At 42.7% G+C, this 22939-nt stretch overlaps 1 protein-coding gene across 5 annotated transcripts in view; it reads right to left on the bottom strand.

Annotated features, from left to right (window-relative positions):
* SENP5 (SUMO specific peptidase 5) overlaps positions 1-21268 on the bottom strand; it is an 83217-nt gene extending 61949 nt beyond the window's left edge. For all 5 annotated transcript variants that reach the window (XM_090278355.1, XM_090278363.1, XM_090278338.1 and 2 more), the window contains exons 1-2: positions 21083-21268; positions 924-2464 (exon numbers count right to left, since the gene is read on the bottom strand). In XM_090278355.1, the coding sequence (XP_090134481.1) occupies positions 924-2433 (1510 nt within the window). In that variant the 5' untranslated portion in view covers positions 2434-2464; positions 21083-21268. The remainder of the gene's footprint in view (positions 1-923; positions 2465-21082) is intronic.
* Between the last annotated feature and the right edge of the window lie 1671 nt (positions 21269-22939).

Raw genomic sequence — 22939 nt, 5'->3', positions numbered from 1 at the left:
CATATCTTGGATAAATTTTAAGAAGGGCAATGAGTCAAAGATTGATACTACCATACTGTCTTCCAAAAATGTTTACGACAACTTACTTATTGGGGTAGGATTTGACAACTGGACTTTTAAAACATGACATAATAACTTGAAGCCGTAAGTCAAAAACAGATAAGTTTTACAATATAAGAGCTGAACATTTCTATTAAGCAAAAATATGATACAAACAGTTGGGCACTAAGGCTTTTACCTTTTGGGAGACAAAAAAACTCCTAACATTTGTAATTGAAATTAAATGTAACACCTTTAAAACAAAAATGATGCTAACTAAGGTCTATGAAGGTAGAATCAGTGTATCCTGTTTGATGCTACATTCTTAGAACTAGCACACTGCCTGGTACACACAAGCATCTGTATATTAAATAAATAAAATATAAATAACCCAACAGAAAAACAGGCAAAGAAAAATTGTATACAAATAAAAAAATGGCCACCGAACAACAAAATGTTTTCAAACTTTAAACTTAAAAACTCAAATTAAACAAAAAACTCTCATGATTTTTAAGACTGGCAAAGTTTAACAAGTGTAAGCTGGTTCAACTTTTTGGAGAATAATTGAACAATTCTCTGAAGTGTGATTATTCTTCTACCATCAACTCTACTAGTAGGAATTTACTTACAGAAACAATTGCCTAAGTATAAAGAAGTAGTTTCATTGCACCATTTTTTATAGACAAAAACTGGAAGCAACACAAGTGTCCATCAATCAAGAATCAAATAAACTATGGGACATCTATATAATACAGTAATATAAAAGACTTCAGGAAGAATGTCTAATTGCTTAAAGGGAAATCTATGTGTAGAAGAGAAAAAACACTCTCCTAGAAAGGAAGTGTGGTCTGGAGGTTGGGAGAGAATAAAGAAAGAGCGCATACCAGAAAGGCAGATTGACAGCTGTTCATCATCCACTGGAGATGCTTTTTGACTGGTCTTCCCACCTCCCACTTGATTTTCTAGTTTGAGTCCACTGCACATTAACGGAGCTTCCAGTGGACTTTTACAATAAGGATGGTCCAGCAACTTAGAACTAAGAATGTTCTGCTTGAGAGTTCCATCCTCATCCATTTGGCGTGAGCTCTCTTTCTGAACAGTCTCTTCAGACACAGGCCCATCTACACTACTTACAGACTGATCTGCCCCAGATACTGAAAATTTTACCCTGTCATTTTTGACAGTACTTGTCCGATTTTCCTGACCCAGAGCCACAGCTTCTCTTTCGGTTTCTGAGATAAACATGTTACTAGAATGATGGTCTGATAAAGGGATTCCATGAATTAGTTCTGGAAACTCCCACTTAGGAGAGGAAGAGGGTGACTGGTCCCAGGTGTATGTGGCACTGCCATTCTGTTGGTCAGAAAATGCTTCATCTAAGCTAAGCCCCTTGTCCAAAAAAGGGCTTCCTTTAGCGCAGTCATCAGGCATATGAGCGTTCTTTCCCTTCACCACAGCACTGCTGTCCATATCTGGGAAGCACGGGTGATGCTGACAAGAAGGGTCTTTAAGTTCCGAGGAAGCGAATGGGCTGCAACTGCCACCCTCACCGTTTTCCCTAAGGGTCTCTTGATGGTCCCCAATGACCTGCACCCAACTTTGCTGGGGTTTTTTTAGCTTGCAAACTTTGCTTTTTGTTCTGAAGTGCTGGGATCTGAGAATCCTGTACCGAAATCTAATCATGGATAATTTCTCATACATCATAAGAGGAGAGACTTTTATTCTTTTTTGTTGGTTAAGTTGGAACTTTTTTTGAGTCAGGGGTCCCCCATTCCTGTGGTGCTCCAGCCCTTGGTAGTAGCCATAACAAAAGCGCTTTCTCTTACGCTTGCTCAAGGTGACCACAACTGTGCCGCTCTCAACTGAACTCTGGCTCTCCCCATGGAACGTCATGGGAAAGTCAGAAGTTTGCAGCTCTGTCCTAGGTCGGTGACCAATGGCCTGACCTAAAACACTATTTGCGGGCAAGTCAGCAACTGCCTTCAAGAGACTTTTCTCTCCATGGTATTCATGGTCAGAGTTCTTTGTTGATGACAGCAACTTCTCTGCTTGGAGTTTCAGGAGGGCCCTTGAGGAGGAAATGAAATGTTTAGTGCCTTTTCTTTTCCCTTTAGAGGAAAAAGTATTAACATTTTCAGTAGCCACGTTCAATTTTGTCTTAGCAAAAAAGGGTTCATCCTGTATCCACGTTTTCTGGATTTGAAGGGTCTTCTTTCTCCACTGCAAATGCCTTGACTGCCTGCTCCAAGTAATGAGCCTTCCCAGCTTTGCTTTCAGAACGCACAAGTGCTGGTCAAAGTAGAATTTCTTAAAGCCTCCAAACCCAGTATTCCATTTCTCAGAAAAGGCTACGTGGATTCCTTTCCTCCATAGAGTTTTCCTCTGTTTTTTCATTTTTATGATGCATAATGAGATCTGGATGTAGCTATAAAGAAGAGAAAGAAAAGTTACATTTTTACCCTAAAAATGAGGTCATAACGACATATTCACAGAAATGTAACTTGGAAAATTGAAAAAAACAGAAACAAAAACACACAAACAAAAAACAAAACAAAACAGGAAGTTCAACTTAAGACTATCAGACATAATGAAATCCTAGCTGATCAAGGTATTCTCCACAATGGAAGTTGAAGAAGGAAGATATAAGTACTCTAAAATGACAATGTTTGCTGTACCTGCCTATGATAAAATAAGTTTCAAGAATCATTTCCCAATATACAGTCCGTTTCTGACGGAATAGTTAAGGGCTGGTGGTCAGAACAGAATTTCTAAGTGCTGCTTCTCATTTGCTAAGTGACTTAATGCAAGTCACACAATTTGTGTTCTCATTTGTAAAATGAAGAATAGGAGGGGAGAGGGCACCAGATACCAATTAAGACTGATTCCAGCCCTGGTTTGTGTGGCTCAGTCGATTGACCACCAGCCTGAGAACCAAAAGGTCACTGGTTTGATTCACAATCGGGGCACATGCCTGGGTTGCAGGCCAGGTCCCCAGGTTGGGGGTGTGGGAGAGGCAACTGATCTATGTTTTTCTCCCTTTCTCCCTCCCTTCCTCTCTAAAAATAAATAAAATTTAAAAAAATAAAAAGACTGATTTCATATCAAAACAATTTGTTCCATGTAGTATATGGTTCAATGGGTTGGGCATCGTTCCACAAAGTGAAAGGTAACTGATTCGATTCCAGGTTTGGTCCCTAGTTGAGGCGCATATGTTAGAAACAAGGACATAGTGACTCCCAAACCAGTAAAAAGTCATTAGTAACAAAGGGAAAATGTAATTAGAGGATCTCTGAGAAGGGAGCTGACAGCACTGGCATATCTACAAACCACAGAAGGGGCAATTAGATAACCGTGTTAGATTGTAACTCCGGAGTAACCAGTAATGGAGAAACGGGGAAGAAGGAGAGGGGAGCTAATTGCGTTAGGGTGGGGAAGCTAATCACTATCACTTTAGGGCAAGGAAGATAATCACTTTAGGGTGGCAATTTCAGGGTGGGGAAGCTAAGACTATAAAACCAGTTTCCTTTGTCTACTTGGCACGCACATTCTCCTGGCTGTGAGGGTGCGCCCGGCTCTGCAGACTCGTGAATAAAGGCCTCGTTTTACTGCTCAAGTCCTGTGTCCCAGTTTTTATTGTGAGTGTTTCTCACACATATGAGAGGCAATTGATCAATGTTTTTTTCCTCCCTCCCTCCCTTACTTTCTCTCTAAAAAATAAATAAAATCTATTTTTTAAAAAGGACAGGTACTTTTGCTCTATATAGTCATCCACAGACAGATATTCAATAAATGCATGCAATATCAGTATTTCAAGAATGATACCAGCCTTCTCTTTGTCAATCAATGAGTGACTATGCTGGAACAGGACTCTATCAGGTGCTCTCCCCCCGTTATGATCTGAAGTAAATATAATTTTAAAAAGCCAATGCAGTATGCACATGTGTGTGTTTATGAACTTCAGGAACACACTTATGGGATATGGCAGATAAAAATGACAGTCAAGCCCTGGCTGGTGTGGCTCAGTGGATTGAGTGCCGGCTGCGAACCAAAAGGTTGTGGGTTCGATTCCCAGTCAGGGCACATGCCTGGGTTGCAGGCCAGGCCCCCATTTGGGAGCATACAACAGGCAACCAATCAATGTATCCCTAGTACATTGATATTTCTCTCCCTTTCTCCCTCCCTTCCCCTTTCTAAAAGTAAATAAGTAAAATCTTTTTTTAAAGAAAAGACAGTCAAAATCAAACATGACCTGGCTGCTGTGGCTCAATGGATTGAGCATCAGCCTGCGAACCAAGTGTCCGCTGGCTCGATTCCCAGTCAGGGCACATGCCTGGGTTGCACGTCAGGTCCCCAGTTGGGGGCACATGAAAGGCAGCCACACATTGATGTTTCTCTCCCTCTCTTTCTCCTTTCCCCTCTCTCTAAAAACAAATAAAATCTTAAAAAAACAAACCATGATTCCCCTATGATTTAATTAGATCTAATATTACTGACGGCCCTCTAGCCAGAAAGAAAGGCACTAGCCACTGCAGACGGAATAGAATACTAGACTATGAATCGGAAAACCAATATTCTAATTTCAGCTTGCTAATAACTTACTAAGAAAAGTTGTATTACCTTTCTGTGCATTAGTTTTCTCTGGGGAAAAAAAAGGTCAGGGGTGGGGACTGACATGTTTATCTCAGTTCCCTCTCTAAATCCCATTAAGATGACAAGTTTTTAAAAGGCAAAAATGCTCAAGGACGAAGAAATAAAAGTTTGAAAGAAGAAAGTAGATGAATGAAAGATAACAGACTTAGCAGGCCAAAAGAGCAGAAACCTAAGCCAGCAGTAGGGGAAGCCAAAAAACAAGCTATAGGACTTCAGAAAGGCTTAAGAATTGGAAGCAATAATACCTATGAAGGTCAGGGTATGAGGGGAATAGAAAAGGAAGGACTGATTTAAAGTTTGAACAAAAAACAGACTCTAAGATTCCTTTCCCTACCCTGGCAGGTAACCAAAGTTTCGCTTTCTGGGGAGGATGACTTCGGACAGTTATGTACACCATGCATAACTAAGGGCTGGGGTACAACAGGAGGATATTAAATAAATTTACCTAGTGATTTCCCTCCCTAACCTCTTTTGCCACACAGTTCCCAGAAAGGCTTACACCCCCAAAGGTGTAAACCTTCTTCGGAGTGGAGAAGGATCATTCAAAGAGAAAAGATCAACAGATATTGATATTCTGGGATACCTCAGCTAAATAGGCAAAAGTTTAAGAAGCAATGATTGCTGCAGGGAGGGGTCATAAGGGGACTAAATGGTAATGGAAAAAAATACAATAAAGATTAAATTTTTTTTAAAAAGAAGCAATGAGACCCCAAACCCCTCCCCAACTCCATATAGCAAGTAACTGGCCCACCCCTACCCAAGATTAGCTAATCCTTCAAAAAGGGTAAATAGAAGCTATGCAGATGGGAATCTCAGGCATAATTTGAAGATGAAATTATATATTGAATACAAGACCCCCCAACACTTTCCCACTCATCTCTCAGAACCCTGGGTAGCGTGTCTTACCCATTCAAGCAGAAGATTGGAAGATTCTTCTCTAGAGAATCTGGTTAGTCTACAAGAAAATATATTTATACGGATATTCCCCCACAAAATAGATCAGCATGGCCCGTAGTGCATCCCAAAGTTGACAAGTCCCATCCCATGATCAGAATTTCCAAGCAATTTCTTAGTGGTCTTTCTTTAAAATGACAAAATAATCAAGAATAATCGGACTTCTAGGAATCAAAAGTAGACCAAACAGATAAAAGCAAAAACTTATATAGAGAAGAAAACTTTAAAAAAACTAATGACTAGATTTGCAATCCAGATGTGTGCCCTGACCAGGAATCAAACCAGCAATCTTTCACTTTGTGGGAGGAGCTACTATTTAATAAAGGTGAATTATTGTTTAATAGGTAGAGTTCAATTCAGGAAAATAAAAAAGGTTCTGAAGATAAATGGTGGCGATGGTTGCACAGCAATGTGAATGTATTTAATGCCACTGAATTGTACACCTAAAAGTGACTAAAACAGTAAATTTTATGTATATTTTCCACAATAAAAAAGTGACAAAGAGGGCAGAAAAAACCTAACAGAGTCCTAAAAGAAGTAAAAGAAAATCCACTGGGAAAAAAAGAAAAGAATGTTTTGGGGTTTTTTTATAGGTGCAGAAACTTGTCATTTTTATTAGGGTAAAATGCTATTTTTTTATAAAAAGAATAATCATAAACAATAAAGGGGTCTTGGAAATTAAAAATAATAGACGTGAAAAAACTCCAGAGAAAGTAGAGCTAATATCCCTAATATAGTGAACTCTTAGATTGAGGAATAAAGGATAAAAAGCCTAATGGAAAAATGGAAGAGAAGACATAAGAAGAAAATTCACAAATAAAAGATTTTCAAACAATCCTTAATCATAAGAAAAGATGTTCAAGCCCTGACCAGTGTGGCTCAGTTGGTTGCGCATCGTCCCACAAAGTTGAAGGTCGCCAGTTGATTCCCGGTCAGGACACAAGCCTAGGTTGTGGGTTTGGTTCCCAGATGGAATGCATGTGAGAGGCAACCAATCAATGTTTCTTTCTCTCTCTCTCTCACACACTTTCACTCTAAAAAATAAATAAAAACTTTTAAAGAAAAGATTTTCAAGAATACCAAAATGGCAACCCCCACCTCCTCTTGGCCCCAAACCTGACTTACAACTAAATTACAGAGCAATTGACCTGAATACCAATTGAACACTAACTGAACTGCACTATAATAACCAAGGTCTTATAGAGGAAGCCACATATAGACTGGTAAGAGGGGCGGAGACATGGAAAGGGATAGCCCCACACTAAGGTGCAACAAAGGCTGAGATGTTGGAAGGACACTATGGCACAGAACTCCCTCCCCTCTGGAGCATAGGATCTCAGCCCCATGCAGGGATCCCCAATTCAAAGCAACAGAGATGGAAAAGAAGCCCAAGCAGCATCTGGTGGTGAAGATCAGTGGGGATCTGGCCTGCCTGGGAGACCCAAACAGCACCCTCACGGGGAAGAGCACTACTATTGTTCCAGCACTAGCCTGGGGAACGCGCAGTCCAGACTCCAAGTGCTGGCAAGGCCCCATTGCCATCCTCGGCTCTGGCGGAAGGGCTTGCAGGCTACACCCAGCAGTGACTTTAGGGGGCTTCTTTGTTCTGGGGAGGCTTTCGGCAGAGACCCAGACAGTAACTGAACTGTGTGGCTTTGGAAGGAGGGCTGGTCTCTACCACCTGTCAAATCACAGCCCGCCCCATCTTGATGTCCAGCCACAAAGGGACTTGCAGCCCAGTCTTAAGGAGTTTGGCTGCAGTGGCACGGGAGGATCGGAGAGCCGTGCAGGGCTGAGATTTTTGGACAATGTCTCCCAGGAAAGCTTTAATCTGGGAACCAGCTGAATAAGTGCTGATCTCTGTGGCTACATTCCAGGGAGGCAAATCCAGTCTCTCCTGTCAGTTTAACTCAAGCTACCCAGAGAAGGGAAAGAAGTGCCCGCCACCCTCCTACAGGCTTGCAGGCACCACCCCTAACAGGACACTGTTTGGATTAGCCCTGCCAAGTCCCCAATACCCTGACCCACTGGGTGCAGCTCTATTGTCGGGAAGGCAGTGGCCCAGAGCTAGGACATTCAAAGTGTAAGACCCTCGGAGATCATTATCTGAAATGAGGATGAAGTGCTTAGCCCCCGCTGTGGGATGGGCCAGCATCATCCCCAAGAGGAGATCCTTTTGATCTATCCTCCTTAGCTCGGGGCAACTGAGAGTGCTTCTTCAGAGGAAGAAAGTGGGTGCAATCAACCTAAACCTGCAGAGAACCCCTCCAGGGGGAACTAGAGTTGGAGACTCAGGCAGAGATTGAGTAATTTGGCTTTGTGCAGGAGCTACTTTCCCCTCACTGAGTGCCTGCCTGGGTGATCACCAAGTAGGAGACACACCAGCCCTGTCCTCCAGACCCTGGTTCCTCCACCCTAGCAAGCTCCCAACATGTGAAAAGGCTGTAGATTGCAGCTAACCCGCGCTCATCCTACAGTTTTTCTTTGGAAGCTCTAGAACAGTGGTTCTCAACCTTCCTAATGCTGCGACCCTTTAATACAGCTCCTCATGTTGTGGTGACCCCCAACCATAAAATTATTTTCGTTGCTACTTCATAACTGTAATTTTCCTACTGTTATGAATCATAATGTAAATATCTGATATGGAGGATATATTTTCATTGTTACAAATTGAACATAATTAAAGCATAGTGATTAATCACAAAAACAATATGTAATTATATATGTGTTTTCTGATGGTCTTAGGCGATCCCTGTGAAAGGGTCGTTCAACCCCCAAAGGGGTCGTGACCCACAGGTTGAGAACCGCTGATGTAGAAGAACACCAGGTAGCCTCAGGTAGAGGCGGTCCTCAGGGAGCCTCAGTCCTTTTATAGTTCTGCCCCCAGCTCTAAGCCGGAGGAAGTTGACTCTTTTACACAGATTGGCCCCTCCAGTAGACACAGACACAAACAGTGAACAGTGTAGTAGATCCAGACAGGTAACCCAAGGCCAGTTACACACAATATCTGACAGTGGCTTGTAACTGAACCTACCCCAAGTGGACCCAGAACCAACACAAGTGGAGGGCTTCAGATCACACCAGAGCTTGACCTAACTAGCCACTCAAGCAGTGCATCCAAAGGGGTATTTGGCAGGTATCAGACCCTGCTAGGTACAACTCCACCTCTGAGGGCAACCCCTGAAAAGCGTCTCACACATGGTTATCGAAGTTTGCCCTCATGGTCAACCAGCTGGAAGTGTTCACTCCACCCACGAAAGGGCCAACAGCATTCAAGATTCAACTACAACAGGGGCTGCACATAACCCACAAGAAACAGAGCTCAGGTAATCTGGAAGATTGTGCCACAGAACCGAACAAGACACCTTCACCATAAAACCATCATAACAAGTTTGGAAGTCATAAAAGATCTACCTAACACACACAAACAAGATGGGGAGGCAAAGAAATATATCCCAAATTCCCCAGAAAAAGAATTAGATGAAATGGCAGCAACCAAAATACCAGACAGAGAGTTTAAAACAATGGCTATAAAGATGCTCAAGGACCTTAGGGGAAGAATGAGGGATCTCAAGGAGAACTTAACCAAAGAGACAGTAAGGATTAAATAGGACATAGAAACCATAAAAAAGAAACACTCAGAAATAATGGATACAGTATCTGAAAAATACACTAGAAGGAATCAACAGCAGGTTAGACAAAGTTGAGTACTGAATCAGTGATTTAGACATCAACATAACAGTAAGTACCCAAGTGGAGCATTTAAGGGAAAATAAAATTTTTTTAAATGAGGGAAGTGTAAGGGACCTCTGGGATGAAATGAAGTACAACAGCATTCACATCATAGGGGAAGCAGAAGGAGGGGAGGGTAAGCAAGGAATAGAGAACCTGTTGATGAAATAATGGCAGAAAACTACCATAACCTGGTGAAGCAAAAAGTTACGCAAGGTCAGGAAGCACAGGAATCCCAGTCAAGGTGAACCCAAAGAGACCCACACCAAGACACATCATAATTAATATAGCAAAGGTTAAAGACAAAGGGAGAATCTTAAAGACAGCAAGATAGTTACCTGCAAGGGAGTTTCCATAAGGCTGGCAGCTGATTTTTCAACAGAAACACATCAGACCAGAAGGAATTAGCATGAAGTATTCAAAGTGATGAAAAGCAAGAACTTGCAACCAAGACTACTCTAACCAGCAAACCTATCATCTAAAATTGAAGGTGAAATAAAGAACTTCCCAGACAAAAAGAAAAATCAAAACAAGAAAAACTAAAGGAGTTCATTACCACCAAACCAGTACTACAAGAAATTTAAAGGGACTACTTTAAGAAGAAAAGATAGAGAGGAACATAGATATAAAGGGAAAAAATGGCAATAAATACCTATCAGTAACCTTAAATGTAAATGGACTAAATGCTCCAATCAAAAGATACAGAGTAGCTGAATGGATAAGAAAACATGACCCATATATATGCTGTCTACAAGACACCCATCTCAGAACAAAAGACACAAAAAGACTGGAAGTGAAGGGATGAAAAAAAATTCCATGCAAAAAAAAAAGCTGGCATAGCAATACTTGTATCTGACAAAATGGACTTAATAACAAAGGCCATAACAAAAGACAAAGGTCAGTACATAACCCCTATAAACATATATGCACCCAATGTAAAGAAAATCTGGATGGACTTTAAGGAAGCCATTGACAGCAATACAGTCATTCTAGGGGATTTTAACATCCAACTGTCAACAATGGATAGATATTCCAGACAAAAAATCAATAAGGCAACAGCAACTTTAAATCACACACTAGATTGGATGGATTCAATTGATATTTATGAACATTTCATCACAAACCAGCAAAATATACATTCTTCTCAAGAGCACATGGAACATACCCAAAGATAACCACATGTTAGAACACAGAATAAGTCTTAACAAATTCAGTAAGATTGAAATCATATCAAGCACCTTCTCAGATTGTTACAGAAACAGGGGAGTCCAAAAACAAACCCCAGAGTTTGCGGCTGGGAGATAGGGAGCAGGAAGCAGCTTTCAGGATGCCCTTGCATGTCTGGAGCTAGTGGCTGGAAACATTGTTACAAAGATTCGCTTTACTTCCAAGACTCAGGAAGATGGGAGGGATCTTGGACTGTGGGCTGGTATCGAAGAAGCAGACAGAGCCTACGTAGGGTTCTGTGAATGGTCAGAACTGTTTGCAACACCCACTGCGTGAGAGGACGCAGTGAGGGGGAGAGAGGAGGCAGAGAGGGGAGCGAGGAGCTGCTGACATTTTTGGGCTGGCTCTGGCTCTAGGAGGCTCTCGCTCTCAGGCTCTCTCTGGCCCTCACGCCCTCACTCTCTGGCTCTTGTGGGCTCCCTCCATGTGGCTTGGAGAAGGGGTGTCTCCAGGCTGCTTGAAGAAGAAGCTCTCGCCATGCGGTTTTGAGAAGGAGAGGAGATCCACACAGTTTGCAGGAAGAAGGCAGTTTACAAGGAGGCTGAGAATCCAGGCGGTCCTGCATTGAGAGCTGGAGGGCACCACAGCACAGAAAGGACCTCCCCAATCAGAACCGAGTGATTGGCAGCTGTTGGTAAAGCTGAACTGTGCCTAAGAAGTAGGGAAACGGTGTTTCCGACTTTTCTAAGACTGGCCAGGTCTGGGAGGGGGAGGCAGGGCTATGTGTAAATAAACAATTCTTTTTCTTTTCACCAAACTCTGGTATTAAGAGTTATAATTCTGGCGGCAGGCAATCGGGCCCCTAACTAAACAGCCCGTGGGTTCTGTTTCAATCGGAGCAGCCCAAGGGTTCTGTTACAAGATCACAAAGGCATGAAACTAGAAACCAACTGCAATTTTTAAAAACACTGGAAAACTGTTTAAACACATGGAGGCTAAATAGCATGTTATTAAACAATGAATGGGTTAACAATGAGATAAAGGAAGAAATAAAATATTACCTGGAAACAAATGAAAATGAACACACGACAATCCAAAATCTATGGGACACAGAGAGAGCAATCCTAGGAAGAAAGCTGATAGCATTACAGGCCTGCCTGTGGAAGCAAGAAAAATCTCAAATAAACATTCTAACCCTACACATAAAAGGACTAGAAAAAGAACAACAAACAAAGCCCAAAGTAAGAAGGAAGGAAATAATAAATATCAGAGAGAAGGACTTCCAGCCAAGATGGAGGTGTAGAGACATGCTGCCTCTCGCCACAACTAAGAAGGAATACAACTACATCAAAACTAGAGACAACAAGAAGTTCCAGAAAATCAAGCTGCATGGAAGTCCAACAAAGATATAAGGAAGAAATACTGATCCAGACAGGTAGGAAGGGCGGAGCCAGGGTGGCGAAAACTCGGTGTGGTGGCAGCAGGGACTGCAGAGACGGCAGGCATGCAGAAAAGTCACACGTTTTAAAAAGTCGGGAGGGACACCTGGGTAGCGCTCCCAGCACCACACAAGTCCATGCAGCTCATTGCTTCTGACTGTGCAAACCAGTGGGGGCTGGGACAGAGGAAGAAACTGCCAGTCTCTCAGCAGTCTGCTTTTTAAAGGGCCCCCACTGTCTGAGAACATCTGCAGACCCACCCACTCTGGGAACGACTGCCAAGGCAACAACTAGAGAGGCACCAGTCCCATACCGGAAGCGGGAGAAGTGTCTGGAAAAGGGGCGAGTGCTGAGCAAGCGGCATTGTTCCCTCTCAGACCCCTCCCACACACAAAAACTCACAACTATCAACAACTGAATCTAAAAAAGAAAAACAAAATCCAACTAAGCAAACCAGAATAGGAACAGAATCATAGGTGTGGGGATCATTTGGAGGGTTATCAGCTGGGAGGGGGAAGGGGGAGAAATGGGGAAATGGTGCAGGGATTAAGAAGCATAATTGTTTGGTACAAAATAGACAGGGGGAAGTTAAGAATAATATATCAAAAAGTGAAGCCAAAGAACTTCTATGCACGACCCATTAACATGAACTAAGAGGGGTGGGATTGCTGGAGGGAAGGGGGGTTACTGGGCAGAGGGAAGCAAAAGGGCAAGAAAATGGGACTACTGTAACAACATAATATACTTTAACAATATTAATAATAAAATGGCACTATATATGTATCTATTAACAATTAATTTAAATGCAGATGGATTAAAAGTTCTAATCAAAAGAGACAGGGTACCTGAATGGGCAAGAAAACAAGACCCTTAAATAGGCTGCTTACAAGAGACTACTCATTTCAAATCAAGACACACAGAATGAAATTCGATGATGTAATGTAAACATAGGAAAAATCATCCCAACAGCTCACGCTTGGATGGTTTCAGTGACACACTGAAGCCACATAGAGAGCTTGCTTGAGCTGGTGCAGAACTCATCAGGGATGTTTGAACTGTGGGCCAAGGGAATCTGTCGCGTTGTCACTGCTTGCCTTCTTTCCAGCAAAAATGAAGATCTGACCCTTCCATCAAGAGGTCTTCTTGACTGACAGTCTTAAAGACTCAGAGACTGTGGTTTGCTCTAACTATTGCTTAGGATACAGATACCCCAATCTACTGTTTCTTTTATCATTGCTCAGGCCTTTGAGCATTCGCTCACCTGTGTCTCCAGGCATGGGCTACCTCCTAAAAAAAAAACCCTTACTCTCTTTGCTACCAAAAAAAAAAAAAAAAAAAAAAAGGTGTAAAGATTATTTCATGAAAATGGAAATGAAAAACAAAAGCACAAAGCTCTACTTACATCAGACAAAATAGATTTTAAAACAAAGGTTATAACAAGAGACAAAGAAGGTCCCAGCAATTCCACTTCTGGCATGTATCCAAAGAAACATAAACACTAATTCAAACACATATGCATCCATAATTCAATGCAGCATTATTTACAATAGCCAAGATATGGAAGCAACCTATGTACACATCGATAGGTGAATGGATAACGAAATGGTCGTGCATATACACAATGAAATATTACTCAGCCATAAAAAATGAAATCTTGCCACTTGCGACAACATGGATGGATCCAGAGGGTATTATGTTAAGTGAAACACATCAGAGAAAAACAAAGACCATAGGATTTCACTTCTATGTGGGTTTTAAAAAACAAAATGAACAAAACAGAAACAAACTCATACATACAGAAAACATTTTGATGGTTCAGATGTAAGAGGTGTTGGGGGAATGAGTGGAAAAGGAAACAGGATTAAGAAGTACAAATTGGTAGTTACAAAACAGCCATAGAGTTGTTTAGTATAGCATAAAGAATACAGTCAATAATAATACATCTATGTATGTTGCCAGATGGGTATTAAGTTTATCTGGGTGATCACTTTGTAAGTTATATGTCTAATCACTATGTTGTACACCTAAAAATAATATAATATTATATGTCAACTGTAATTGAAAAATAAAAATTATTTTTAAAAAGTGAAAAAGAACATAATGAAAACTGCAATATTTATAGTTATGGTTTGTAACAGCTGAAAAATATAATTAAAATCAGCCAAGTGAAGAAGCACATGGGAAAAAGTCCAGAAGTAATAAATGCAGAGCTTCTAGTTCCCCTCTCCCCTTAGAGCCACGACAACTTTACTCCTCCAGCATCAACATGTGACTTATGCACCAAGAATTGCCAGGCAGGCAAATCCACCAGAGCCTTGATGTCCAGAGTTTTTATTGGGGTTCATAGGCATAACTGATTGCCCATATGACTGAGCTCAGTCTTCAGCCCACTAGAGATCCACAGATACTAAAGTCAACCACTCTAAATCATACTGGTCTTTCTGACATGGTTAACCCCATCCTAAATCATACTGTCAGCATATCAGTGACTGAAAGCCCTTAAGCAAATACTTTCTAATCAGGTACAACATTCCAAGGGCTTAGAAAATATCTTCCAGAAGGCACAGAAAAAAGGCTTTCTGGACAAAATCAAATTCTTTACTATATAACCAACTTTCATAAAAGAAAAAATAAGAAAATATACATGGATCTGCTCTTTTGTGCACTCCCCCAAGACAAACTGAAATAAAAATTAAAACACAGAAGGATAAACCAAAAACTAATGAGAACAGAGCATGAGGTGAATAAAATGAGGTCTAGGAAAATGGTGGAAAGACTGAGAGGGAAGCGGCACTTCTCTGAATATGCCTTTTTGTATATTTCTGACTTTTAGAACCATGTTAATGCTTCAGATACTTTAAAAATATACAAATAATTAAAATCAACCAGAATGCAGGAGGAATCTAAAATGAATTACAAGCAATAACAAATGAACTTAAATGTATTACAAATAAATACCATAACCACACTGAAAGGAGTAGATCAAAAAAGAATTAGCCAAAGTAATTTTGGAGGGCCTGGCTGGGTAGCTAAGCTGGTTAGAGCATTGTCCTGATACCCAAGGTTGCAGGTTGGGTCCTAGTCAGGGTACATACAAGAATCAACCAATGAATGCATAAATAAGTGGTACAAATTGATGTTTCTTTCTCTCTGGTCAATAAATTTAAAATATGTCCAAAAAGAATTGGACACTGGTACATTTATGGTACCTACTGATGATACTTTCTTCACATTCAACCACCAGATATAAAGTGAATTAAGTACCCAATTTTGTTCTCAAGTCCTTACAGACACAGAACACTGCCTCAAGGACCAGTGAAAAGTGGACTGTCAAACTCCACTTTCACTTGCGTCTTCAAGTTCTTACAAGACGACCCCTGCCTTTGTTTCTATGTTAAATCTGTAATACCAGATTTAAAATTGTGACCCTGGGTTCAAAATTTATCATTTCTAAATACCTCTACTTAAAAAATTTACTCTGCCCTGGCTGGTATGGCTCAGTGGATTAAGCACCACCCTGAAAACCATAGGGTCGCCAGTTTGATTCCCAGTCAGGGGACATGCCTGGGTTGCAGGCCAGGTCCCCAGTTGGGAAAGCGCAAGAGGTAACCACACATTGATGTTTCTCTTCCTCTCTCCCTCCCTTCTCCTCTTTCTAAAAATAAATAAAAATCTTTTTAAAAAAATTCGCAGGACTTTCAGCGAGGATGGAGGCGTAGACAGACATGCTACATCTCCCTCCACAACTAAGAAGGAATACAACTACCTCAAAACTAGAAACAACCAGAGTCCCAAAAAATCAAACTGCATGGAAATCCAGCAAACAAAGATATAAAGAAGAAATACTCATTCAGACAGGTAGGAGGGGCAGAGCCTGGGCAGAGAGAACAGTGTGGTGGCGGCAGCAGCAGCAACAGCAGCAGGCTGGCCTAAAGCACCATAACACGTTTTAAAGTCAGGAGGGACACCTGGGGAGCACTCCCAACTCCTCACTGGACCTCGTAGGTCACAGTCCCAACACCAGGGAAAAATCAAGCCTCATTGCTTCTACTGTGCAGACCAGTGGGGGTTGGGGTGGAGGCAGAAACTGCCAGTCTCAGCAGAGTCCGCTTGTTTACAAAGGGCCCCCACAGTCCTAGAATGTCCACAGACCCACCCACTCTGGGAACGACAGCCAGGACAGCAGCTAGAGGGGCACCAGTCCGGTGCGGAAGTGGGAGAGGTGCCTGGAAAAGGGGCGAGTGCTGGGCAGGTGGCATTGTTCCCTCTCGGACCCCTCCCCAGACATACAGCCCCACAACGTGGTGAAACAGGTCACTCTGTACAGACGAATCCCTAAGGCTCCGCCCCTTACAATGTAACAGGTGTGACAGCTCTACCTGGGACACAGAAGCAAACAAACACAGGAGCCTGTCAGAATAAGGAGACAGAGAAGTTCTCCAAAAGGGGGAACGGATCAAAGTTCCAGTGGGAGAACTAAGCAACGAGGAGATAGCCAACCTAACAGACCCAAAATTCAAAACATTGGTGATAAAGAGGCTCACAGGCTTGACAGATATGCTTGAGTAAAGCAAACCCATAAGAAGTGAAGGCTATGCTAAGTGAAATGAAGGAAAATCCACACAAAACCAGTGGTGAAGGGAAGAAAACCGGGGTTCAAATCAATGATTAGGAACATAAAGAAGAAAAAAAGTCAACCAGTGCAGAATGGGGAAGCAAGAATTGAGAAGAATGAGGAAAACTTCCCAAATTTTGCAAAGGAGATGGACATACAGGTCCAGGAAGCACAGAGGGTCCTGGGCGAGCTGGACCCAGAGGGGACCACACCAGGACACATCATGATTGAGAGGCCAAAGGTGAAATAAAAAGACAGAGTCCTAGGGGCAGCAAGAGAGAGGCGGAGAGTTGCCTACAGGGGGGTGCCAACAGGACTATCAGCTGATTTCTCAGAGGACACTTTGCAGGCAGGAAGGGACTGACAAGCAGTATTCAATGTGATGAAAGGCAACCTGCAACCAGGATTACTCTATCCAGCAGGGCTACCATTTGGAATGGAAGGGCAGATAAAGTGCTTCCTAGACAAGGTGAAGCTAAAGGAGTTTATCAGCACCAAGCCATTATTATATGAAATGTCAAAGGGACTTAAGAAAAAGATAAAAACTATGAACACTAAAATGACAACAAACTCACAGCTATCAACAACTGAATCTAAAAAATAAAAACAAATCCACCTCGGAAGACCAGAGAGGAACAGAATCATAGGTATGGGGATTATCTGGAGGGTTGTCAGCTGGGAGGGGTATGGAGGAGAGATGGGGAAATGGTGCAGGGATTAAGATGCATGGTCGGTTGGTACAAAATGGACAGGGGGAAGTTAAGAATGATGTGGGAAAGGGAGAAGCCAAAGAACTTATATGCACAACCCACAGACATGAACTGAGGGGGGTGGGATTGCTGGAGGGAAGCGGGGCACTGGGCAGAGGGGAGCAAAGGGAAGAAAAAATTGGAACTCCTGTAACAACATAATAAAATATACTTAAAAAGAAAGCTTCTCCACAGTAAAGGAAACTATAAATAAAATGAAAAGGCCACCTATTGAATAAGAGAGAGAGAAAAAAAATTCGCTCTATCAGATTGTGAAATTCAACAATTTTAAAACTTCAGAATTAAGATACTTCAAACTGACAAAAATAAATTTAGAGATGCAGCAACTTCTTTTTCATCTGAGTCTCAACTCATAGATTACCTATCTGTTAATATGCACCCCCCTTTTTAAAAGATTTTATTTATTTTTAGAGAGAGGGGTAGAGCGGGACAGAGGGAGAGAAGCATCAACTGGTTGCCTCTCACAGGAGACCTGACCAGGGATGAACCACAACCCAAGCCTGGACGGGAAATCGAACCTCCAACCTTTCACTTCATGGGATGACAGTTAACCAACTGAACCACACCTGTCAGGGCAACTTGGCTTTCTGAATTTAGAATGCCCTTTGTCATCTGGTTATAGGAAGTTAACATTCAATAAACTGTGTCATTTTTAGAAAGAAAGAAATTCAGCATCTTCCTTTAGAGGATTTGTGATGTAGGGTCCATTTCTGGCTTTATTACTAACAGAGAATTACATACATAGAATTATTGGAGCAGTGAGGCGGCTATCAAAGAATAATTTGAGGGTGAATACATTTCCTTGAAGAGAATGTTCCACTCTGTCTAATAGCCTATTACCTTAATAATTCTTAAAATATTAACATCCCACCCCCAAAAGTCATGAGGTTTTCACTATAATGAATAAGAAAAATACACAAAGCAATGTTACCATCTCATCAGCTGAGGCATGTACCAAATTCTTTAAATCAGTGAAACAGTACAATTTAATCAAAAAAGAGAAAGCAACTAAAAATTCAAGGACAAACTTAAGCAAATACTGAAAACCTTTAGTTAAATCAGGTGTTTATAAAGCAATATAGAGCTCAGTTCTCCAACTGTCTAGTGATACAAAGTTAAGTGGTCACACATACCAGAATGGAGGAGGGAAAGCCTGTGTATAGAGCACTGGGTTTACAATAAGCCAATACAAAAGCAAAATACTCTTAAGTTGGAATTTATCTGTGGTGTATGAAGCTTGGCACAAAAGCTTACTAAAAAAATTAATTTATAGTGACATAATCTTTATATTATTCTGCCAACAAACCTAAGCAACATTTAGTAAAAAATTTTACTGTAAATTCTACTTTGATCAAACAGTATTAAGGAGTCTAACTATATAGAAAGCTATAGAAAGTTGCACATACTGACCTGACATTCTTTTTTTAATTTTTTTTCTTTTAATGACTTTAGAGGGGAAAGAAAAAGGAAAGAAACATCGATGTGAGCAACATCGATGTGAGAAACATCGACTGGTTGCCTCCTGCACACACCCTGACTGGGGACCAAAACTGCAACCCAGGTATATGCCCTGAGTGGGACTCGAACCCATGACCTTTCAGTTTGCGGGAGGACACCCACCCAACTAAGCCACACCAGTCAGGGCTTAAATTACTTGTTATTATCTTCTGGGGTCAAGGCACTACAAGACCTGAAATAGTAATATTGATTCAAGTAAGGTCATTTGTTAAGGAAAGGAAAAGAGAAAAAAATTAAGCAGGCAACAAATTATTTGGGCATGACACTCATCTTTGAGTCTGTTTATAAACTAAAATGTGAACCCTGATCTACATTTGTGTTTGCAAACCATGAGTCACCTGAGCAGCTTTTTAAAAAATACCCAGGTCCCTCTTCAGATCCACTGAGGTAGCATCCAGGCATCTGGGGTTTGGTTTTAATTCCCCAACTGCTTCTGATGCCCAGCAAGGTTTTGGAACCACTGCATCGATGACCCTCAAGGTCCATTTCTTATCCATGACTTAAAAATTCCAAACTGACAATTCTGTGTCAAAAAAAATAAGGACAGCACTTGATTAACATACTGCACAGCAGCCAATATCACATTCCACCGAGGAAAAGAAAACATCCTAATTAGTCTGAGCAGGCAATTGTAAGAATAGGGGCTACTTATTCAAGTCACTGACTGGGTCTCCCATCCCTCCTCCCCAAACACTTCTTTAACTTAGGGTCTACTAAATTTCAGTGGTGAATGTTCTCTAATACAGAGAAAAGCATCTCATCAGGCTGACTTAGAACTGTAATGTCCAGACACTGAAAGGACTTAAGTTCCTGTATTTATTCTCTGCATTCTCTTTTTCTAAATCCTCACCCAAGAATATGTTTATTGATTTTAGAGAGAGGAAAAGAGGGGGAGATAGAGGGCAAGAGAAGAGAGAGGAGGGAGACAGAGAGACAGAGAGAGACATCGACTGACTGCCTCCCGTACATGCTTGAACCAGCAACCTTTTAGTATACCAGCGATGCTGCAACTAACTGAGCCACCTGGCCAGGGACTTTGCATATTTTCAATTAACATGAAATGTTTTGGAGGGAGAGTGAGAGGTCCTCAGAAAGATGCACATAAAGTGGGCCAAGGTGTATATGAAACCTCTCCCAACTTTTCTCCTAAAAAGGGTCCAATGGGCAAAGTTATGAGTAAGGAACAAAAGTAATTCCGGTCATCCCTCATACACTAGCAATGTTTCATCAATAAGCATGAGACATCTGGGTGGCTAGAAGACTCTGATTTCTTCCTAATGCTGGCCTACCCAAAGCAGAAACTTGTGTGGTTACACAAGAGCCTAGTATGTCCTCTGACACCTCTCTCCATACTAAGCTTATTCTGGGATAAAAAACCATAATTAGGAATCTACCATTTATTGTCCCTGATATTTTGGGGAATCGAGGTTAACTAGTTCCCAAAATATTTCATGATTAAGTTAACGTTCTTCATTTCGTTGAATGCTCCCTACTAATTCATATAGGTAAAGAAAACTCCACTTTACATGTCAAAGTGTCTAACACAAGAGTAAAACTACTACCAAACAGCAAGCCAGGATTTCAACACAGCTCTTCAGACTCTAAGTCCAAAACGCTTCCCCCATCCTCGTCCACATCTGTACTCTCCCGACGGCGTGGCCACACAGTGGAACCGGGATTGATACTTCCTACCAGAGATAAAACACAAAATCAGTTTCCCACCACCGTAATCTTCAATTGTGCCATACCCATTCACTAGAACAGGGTCCCAGAAGTGTAGGGAAAGAAACCAAAGGCAGGAAGGAAGCAAAACTGTCCGAACAAATCAAAATCCTTGACTTCCAAGACGGCAGGGAGTGGAAGTCCTCTAAAAGCAATTCTCAACGCTTTCCTTTAGCTTCAGGAGGAGCGGGCGGGGGGGGGGGGCGCTAGTTTTCTCTGCTTCTGCGTCGTACCGCTCCAACTAGAAAGGAAGAGGGGAGGACAGCAGTCCCTAGATATGATCTCCCTCCCCGCCCCCAGAAAGGTACAGAAGCAGCCGAGAGAGAGATCCGCAGCCTCCCGTGCGGACGTGGGAGGAGTGCAGCAGTGAAGGCCTCCAGGCCAAGGTGCTGAGCTGGCGCGCTCTAGGGCGGGAATGGCCAGGAAGCCGGGTCTGGAAGTCATTTGGCCGAACTGACAGCTGGGCCCCTGCTTACCTCTGTCCCTCGCTGCCCTCGCCTGCCCCGCCGTGGGCTGAACTACTGTGGCAGCTCGGCCTGCGGCCCCGCCTACGCCAGCTCTAGGGAAAGCCCGGTCAGCAGGAGGTGTCTGGCCTGCTCACACCACTCACGGCAGCCGAAGCTTCCTGTAGCGCTGCCGCTGAAGCCGGCGCTCGCTTACACCGTCACCTCCTTCCGCGCCCTTCCGCCTCAGCCCGCCTGCGCCGCATGCGGGGGGCGGGTGTCCAGCGACGCCCGGCGCTGGGGGCGTGGTTCCGCCTTCCCTCCGCTTCCGGCGACGGGCACGGCCCCGCCTCCCGAGAGGTCTGGCTGCTGAGTAGCACCTGGAGGATGGAGGCTCGGCCTCGGACCTGGCCCACCTGGCGCCTGTTTCTCACCGCCTTGACGCCTCGGAGAAACTGATCTAGAAATTGCAGAGGCTCTACAAAGTGGCTTTGAGACTTCTATCCAGCCCCCTCTGAAATGTTTACTTAAAAAAGGCTAATGCCGACCACAGCTACTCTGTTGCCCCTCCTCCCTCCACTTACCTCCTTGGCTAAACGCGAAAAACCTTAATCCTGCTATGGATGCTCTCTGACCCAGGCTTTTCTTCTCTGGTTCTCCCTTGGTGACCTTACCCATCGGTATTGTAATGAGCTTCTTTATCTGTGCCACTCTCCTCAACTGAGTTTGAGAACACAGAACCGGAGGGGAGGAGCCTGGATTCATTCTCTGTAGTAGCCCAGGGGCAAAAGAGTGACTGACCTACAAGTCTTGTGCAGTAAATCTTTCCTTTCTGATTGAGAGGCAAGTGGCATCAGCCTGATATGGTGAAGCTCTATTCATTTAACATTTTAAAAAATGTAAACAGGAAGTAGTCTTTCTCTTGAGCCCTCAGCCTAAAAAGACAAATAATTATAAAGCAACATGACAGCTAGCAAATATAACAGCCAATTTATGGTGGAAAATAAATTCAATTTAGGACATAATCTGATACAGACAGATCTGATCAGATCACTGTGGAGAAGTAGGAAGGGGCTGTAGGAGAATTTTGCCCAATGCAATGGTAAACAGAATAGGATGGGATTGGCTGAGACACGGAACTCCTCCAGAGTGAATGGAATTATGGGCCAGAAGATTTAAAATAAAAAGGGCAGAGATGCTCTTCTGCTCTCTTCCTCCAGGATGCTTGGATAATGGTGCTAGTAGACGCCTTCATTTCCAAAAGGGAGAAGAAACTCCAGGCGCAACCTAAGATCAGGTGGCAGGATTATTCTTTGGGTGTTCCAGACGGAACGAACTCTGAGGCAGAAGCCTGCCATTGTGCAACTTTTGTATCTTACGTAGATTTAGTTTGTAAACTCGTCGGCAGCCGTCCGTCTCGAGAGACGATGGTGTAGCTTCTTAAGAGTCTATCTGCACCGCCGAGAATGGCTGTGCAGTCCGACTCGGGAGTGACACGGTATCTGTCTCCTCCCGTGTTGAATCCACATCTTGCGATGACGCTGGAGTGTCCTCTCCAGTGAAGCTGAAGCTACAGAGCCTGGGCAGGGTGATATGGAGGGTCTGCTGTTGCCCATGCAGCAGACGACCCCCCCCTCTCTTCGCAGCTGAAGGGTCCAAGGGAAAGACGGAGTCGATACAGCTTGGTTTCAGGTGCGCCGCAGGAGTTGCCGGTGTTGACTACAACGTCAAACCGCCTTAGGGACTCCGGCTCCGGATTTTCTGTCGGGGTTTACTCCCTTAGCCTTTCCCCTGAAGAGGTATGCCGCAAGGCAGCGGAGGTTTTTTGGAGTCAGAGTTTTCCTTCTCTGAGTTTGTAAACTAACCCTATAGAAATAAGATAATTAACTA

The sequence above is a fragment of the Furipterus horrens genome, unplaced genomic scaffold (genome assembly GCF_987537825.1).
Source record: "Furipterus horrens unplaced genomic scaffold, mFurHor1.1.pri manual_scaffold_1, whole genome shotgun sequence".
Classification (NCBI taxonomy): domain Eukaryota; kingdom Metazoa; phylum Chordata; class Mammalia; order Chiroptera; family Furipteridae; genus Furipterus; species Furipterus horrens.
Note: the sequence above shows the minus strand (reverse complement) of the source record. Positions and strands in the feature narration are given on the sequence as shown.